The sequence below is a fragment of the Terrapene carolina genome, unplaced genomic scaffold, assembly GCF_002925995.2.
Source record: "Terrapene carolina triunguis isolate 2854851 unplaced genomic scaffold, T_m_triunguis-2.0 Scaffold90, whole genome shotgun sequence".
Classification (NCBI taxonomy): domain Eukaryota; kingdom Metazoa; phylum Chordata; order Testudines; family Emydidae; genus Terrapene; species Terrapene triunguis.
In genome coordinates, this window is record NW_020664441.1 from 2,020,103 (window position 1) to 2,025,760 (window position 5,658).

Here is a 5,658-nt window from a genome sequence, read left to right on the forward strand (position 1 = left end):
TAATAAATTTGTTAGTCTCTAAGGTGCCACAAGTACTCCTGTTCTTTCTACCTGCTCTGTGATTCCCAGATCAATGAGTCTATCCAGCTCCTCTCTCAGCCTCTGCCTTAGGGTGAGGGGAGTGTTCCTTGGGGTGTGAATTGTGGGGTGGTTGGGCTCTTTCAGATCTATTCTGTACTCTGCTGAAATATTCTCCATCCCCTGGAAGATGTCCTCAAACTCTTTGCACCCCCTTGATGAGACCAGGGGCTTGACACACTTAACCCAGTAACAGGTGCACTTTTCCTGGGTACTAGTCCACATTGTAGCTTTCCCAGTTTACCCATATGTCTAGTTCACATACTCCTTTAGTGGGGATAATCTCACTGCTATAAGCCCTGAGTTTACCCGTGGCTTTTCTTTTAGTGTTGATAACACTATTTGTGGCAACTCATCGGCTTGTGCACCAGTGTCCAACGTAACCATTTGCTCTCAGGCTGTGACATCTTTTGCTGCAACTGTTGCTCCTATGAAACAGCTGAGCTAGTGGTACTGTCATCGTCCTCTTTGTCCAGGCTGTGCGCACTCTGCCGGTGCTGGCAAACTCTTGCAAAGCGATGGAATTCATGGTGGTTCTTGTATCTCTTCTGATATGCCTAGGGTTACCATATTTCAGCAAGCAAAAAAGAGGACGGGAGGAGCCCCGCCCCCGTCCTGCCCTAGCCCCGCCCCTGCCCCTCCCACTTCCCGCCCCCCTCAGAACCCCCAACCTTCCCCCCCCCGCTCCTTGTCCCCTGACTGCCCCCTCCTGGGACCCCTGCCCCTAACTGCCCCCCAGGACTCCACCCCCTACCTAAGCCTCCCTGCCTCTTGTCCCCTGACTGCCCACTCCTGAGACCCTCCCCCCATCCTAACTGGCCCCCTAGGACCCTACCCCCTACCTGTACCCTGACTGCTCCAACCCTTATCCACACCCCCACCCCCAGACAGACCCCTGGGACTCCCATGCCCCATCCAACCACTCCCCACCCCCTGACAGCCCCCCCCAGAACTCCCGACCCATCTAAACCCCTCTGCTCCCTGTCCCATTGACTGCTCCGATCCCTCTCCCCACCCCTGCCCCCTGACAGCCCCCCCCCAGAACTCCCAACCCCCCCCCCCGCTCCTTGTCCCCTGACCACCCCTCCTGGGACCCCTGCTCCTAACTGCCCTCCAGAACCCCACCCCCTACCTAAGCCTCCCTGTTCCTTATCCCCTAACTGCCCCCTCCTAAGACCCCCCCTAACTGCCCCCTCCTAAGACCCCCCCAACTGCCCACCAGGACCCTACCCCCTACCTGTACCCTGACTGCCCAAAACCTTATCCACACCCTCCCCCAGAAAGCCCCCCCCGAACTCCCGACCCACCCGTCTCTTGACTGCCCCCTCCAAAACCTCCCTGCCCCTTCTCCGACCCCCTGCCCCCCTTGTTGTTGGCCTTCGCCTAATGTTTCCGTGAGCTTGCTCAGGAACGGCTCCATTCGTCCCGGCAGGCTTGTCCCGGCAGGCTGGCTGGCGGGGGAGGAGCTCCAGACTGCTGGAGGCAATCTGGAATGCAGGGAGGGAGGGAGTTGATCTCTGTTGCAGGGGAGCGGAGGAGGGTCTGTCTCTGGCTGTCGGAGCCCCATGTAAGTTTCAGCATCCGGCCAGCTGCCTTGTTAGCGTCCGGGGGGAAGTCCGGACATTTACAAATTCCCCCCGGACGCTATTTGTAGCTCAAAAATCCGGACATGTCCGGGGGAATCTGGACGAATGGTAACCCTAGATATGCCAGGCATTGCCTGAACTTCTGCTGGTGCTGTTCTTCCTTGATTCTGTCTGAGCTGCGTGCGCCTTTCTGCCTTAGGTTTCCTGTTAGAGAGACAGCGTGGGGGAGGTAATATCTTTTATTGGACCAGCTTCTGCTGGGGAGAGAGAGAAACTTTCGAGCTACACAGAGCTCTTCTTTGGGTTTCCTACAGCATTTTGGATTCTCAATCATGCCTGCAGCGTCAGAGCTCTGTCCATCCTCCACGAGGTTCATTCTGGACTTGGAGTGCTTCGTGAAGGGTTGATTCTGGGTCTCCTGGCTTTGTTCCGCATTCCAGTCACAGTGTTGTCTCTTCTCAGGGAGTCAGTTAGTCCCCGCTCTGCCCCCTAAAAAAACCTGCAAAATTGGCTCCCCAGCTCTAGATCAGGAACAAATTCTACTCTAGTTTCACTTTCCTTTTGGAACCTCAGGTTAAACTCTCATAAGCTTCAGTTTTATGTGGAGTGCAGTACTCCTTACATTTTTGTAATACAGTTTCATAGTTAACCTGACTTAACTGAAATTTTAGACACACGTGCACCAGAACCTGCTCTCGTCAGAAATAAGGCTACGTCTGATTGCCTCCCTTTTCACTGGCACTCGTTGCTTGCAAACAATGCAAGGCCCTGTTTAAATCTCTTCCACTTGTCTTCCATATTTCCAGCCAGCTTCAGCTCTGGTGGAGTTTTGAGCTGCTCCATTTCTCCACTTAAGGTATTTTCTTGAATTGCTATTTAGTCCTGGTACCGTAGGGCATTCAGGAATCACGCTGGGCCCCAGGTGCTTAAGGGAGATCATCTTTGTTGAGTGACCCCGTTTCAACTGTCTCTGCCTAACAGCATGGGGGATTCCGCAGTGCTCCTCTGTCAGCCGTTCTGTCTGGGAAACTAAACCACTTGGAGATATAGTTCCCAGCTCCACGCCAACCACTTCTCCTCCTTCGAGATCCCTTGGTAAGACAAAGGATGCTCTCCTCAGTGGCCTCCTAGCCGGGTAGCTGCTTATTTAACCCCTCTCCTGTAAGCCCCCTGCATGGTGATTTCCTGGGGCAGCCAGCTCTACAGGCTGCCTGTACAGTCCCTTTGGGGGAAGAGCTCTTTGCGCCGCCCCCCATGCTAAGAACGGACTCTGTGCTGCATTTCAGTGATGGTCCTGCAGCCTCAGGCACAAGCCCTTGCTGAGAGGCCCCGACACGGATACTTACCTGGCAGATGTAGGCGGTGGCGGGCAGAGGGAACTTGATGCCATTGATAGTGAAGATGATGTCGGGCAGGGTGTGCTTGGCGCTGCAGCTGATCTGTAGGGAGAAAGGCAACATCCAGGAGCCAGGTTAGTCACGGCTCCAGCACTCAACTCTCCAACGAGGGAGGTGACGCATCTGGGCAAAGGGAAGCCGCATGTGGTTAGCAATGGGGTCTGAATGAGCTGGGTGACTGGGGCCTCTCCAGGGATTGAACCTCTGGCTCTGAAAGCCTGAGCCTCTGCGAATTGAACCAATTTTGTCAGCTCAGACGGTCCTGGATTCTATATGTGGCCTGGCCACGTGCTGGGGACGGTGACCTCTCCTGTGTTTCTATGGTGAGGGTGGAAGCACCAGGGAATCTGCAGAGTGACCTAGCTGATCCCTGTCCTGGCTGGGTGCAGCTTGTGGGCAGTGGTGTTGAAATCAGGGGTTTGGCTATGCGCGTGTATAGCAGACGCCTCTAGAAACATCCATCCCTCCTCCCTGACCTTACCAGGTCACCGGAGTCCCCGCGGGCACCAACGTAGTGTAGGATTTTGGAGATGGCTGGGGGGGGGGGGCACCAGCACAGAGGTGCCAGTGTCGATGATAGCCTGGCAGCCATTAGCACAAGAGATAAGGTGGCCATTCATAGTGATGCTGGAAGAGAGAGAGAGTCAGGGGAATGTCCCCAGGAACACTCCCAATCTCATCCCCACTCAGCCCACAAGCAGCCAGGAAGCGTCCTGTGGGGTGGAGCTGCCCCACTGCCCCTTTGCTATGACTGCCAAGAACTTTGCTCTGACGTCTCATCCTAGACTTTTCCTTCCGCGGCTACTGCCCGTCGCTCCTTGTGCTACAGCCTTCTGGGACTGATGGTCACAGCTACCCTGCCCTTCCCATACTGCTAAACAGAGCTGCCCAGATGGGAGAGGACAAAGCTGAGAATCACTGACCTGACCTAACCTAGCGGTGGAGTCCCATTCCTATGGCTCCATGGAAGGTATTTTTGTGGCTCCCTTGTCTCTTATCTTGTCTAGACTCTGACAGCTGAGCTTCCCTGGCTCCGATGTACAATTCAGTAACATTTGACCTGTCTTCCAATAGCCCCCAGGTGGAAGGGCCAAGGGGTGGGCGATACCTATCCATGGAGATTTGCCAGTAAGTCTCAGCGGAGAGAGGGATCCAGTTCAGGCTCCCAGAGTAGTAAGATGAGTCAATGCCGCCGAACATCACAAAGCTTCCCCTTTTGTTGTCGCTGGAGAAGGGAGAGAGGAGAGTCAGGGAAGATGCACGAATTGTTGGCTAACGAGACAATGTCAATCACTTCAATGGGAGATAGAGTCAGACTGGTGCATTTCACATCATGCAACACCCTTTCCCCACCATGAGGGGGGACAGTGGTGCATCATGGGCAGTGTAGTCTGACCAGGGACTCCAGCCTAGATAGGAGAATGGAAGCATGAGATACCCCCATTCAAACTCCCACGAGGCACCAGGGCAATATTTCTAAACTGAATTATTTCAGTGTTTGATTTTTTGCTGGAAAGTAGAAATTTTCTTGGGGGGGGGGGGAGACCCATTTTCCAGTCATAACTAGTAACTAGATTCTTCCTAATGTTAATTCCCCCTGCAGTTGTTATTAGAGATATCATCATTCACTTCTGCTCCCCAAAACATATGGCACTAGCACCAGGGCCAGTGCAAGGATATTTTGTGCCCTAGGCGAAACTTCCACTTTGCGTCCCCCCCCCCGGAGCATTGCTTATTATAAACTTTCAAAAATAACTACTGCATAATATGGCATTGTTCATTAGAATTAATACATGTTATTGGACCCCATATCTACTCTGGCGACACCATCAGAGGACCCAACAACATCAGCCACACCATCAAGGGCTCAGTCACCTGCACGTCTACTAATGTTATATATGCCATCATGTGCCAGCAGTGCCCCTCTGCCATGTACATTGGCCAAACCGGACTGTCCCCACGTAAAAGAATCAATGGACACAAATCGGACATCAGGAATGGTAACATACAAAAGCCAGTAGGTGAACACTTCAATCTCCCTGGACATTCTATAACAGATTTAAAAGTCACTATTCTTGAACAAAAAAACTTCAGAAACAGACTTCAAAGAGAAACAGCAGAACTAAAATTCATTTGCAAATTTAATACCATTAATTTGGGCTTGAACAGGGACTGGGAGTGGCTGGCTCATTACAGAAGCAGCTTTGCCTCTCCTGGAATTGACACCTCCTCATCAATTATTGGGAGTGGACTACATCCACCCTGATTGAATTGGCCCTGTTAATACTGGTTCTCCACTTGTGAGGTAACTCCCTTGTCTTCATGTGTCATTATCTAATGCCTGCATCTGTAACTTTCACTTCATGCATCTGAAGAAGTGAGGTTTTTTACCCACGAAAGCTTATGCCTAAATAAATCTGTTAGTCTTTAAGGTGCCACCGGACTCCTTGTTGTTTTTATAAAATTAGAATGGTGGATACTCCGTCATACTAGGGGATCGGGTTTGGTGGGGAAAGGAAGCAGAATGGATTCAGGTCAGTGGGGGATTGTGTTTGGCTGGGGAGCGGAAGGGAAGCAGACTGGGTTGAGTCAGTGGG

General features: G+C 52.5%; 1 protein-coding gene across 1 annotated transcript in view; it reads right to left on the reverse strand.

Annotated features, from left to right (window-relative positions):
* LOC112104964 (pepsin A-like) overlaps nt 1–5,658 on the reverse strand; it is a 36,916-nt gene that overhangs the window by 4,615 nt on the left and 26,643 nt on the right. Inside the window, 2 exon segments of the mRNA XM_026650536.1 lie at nt 3,011–3,103; nt 3,538–3,688. Of these exon segments, the coding sequence (XP_026506321.1) occupies nt 3,011–3,103; nt 3,538–3,688 (244 nt within the window).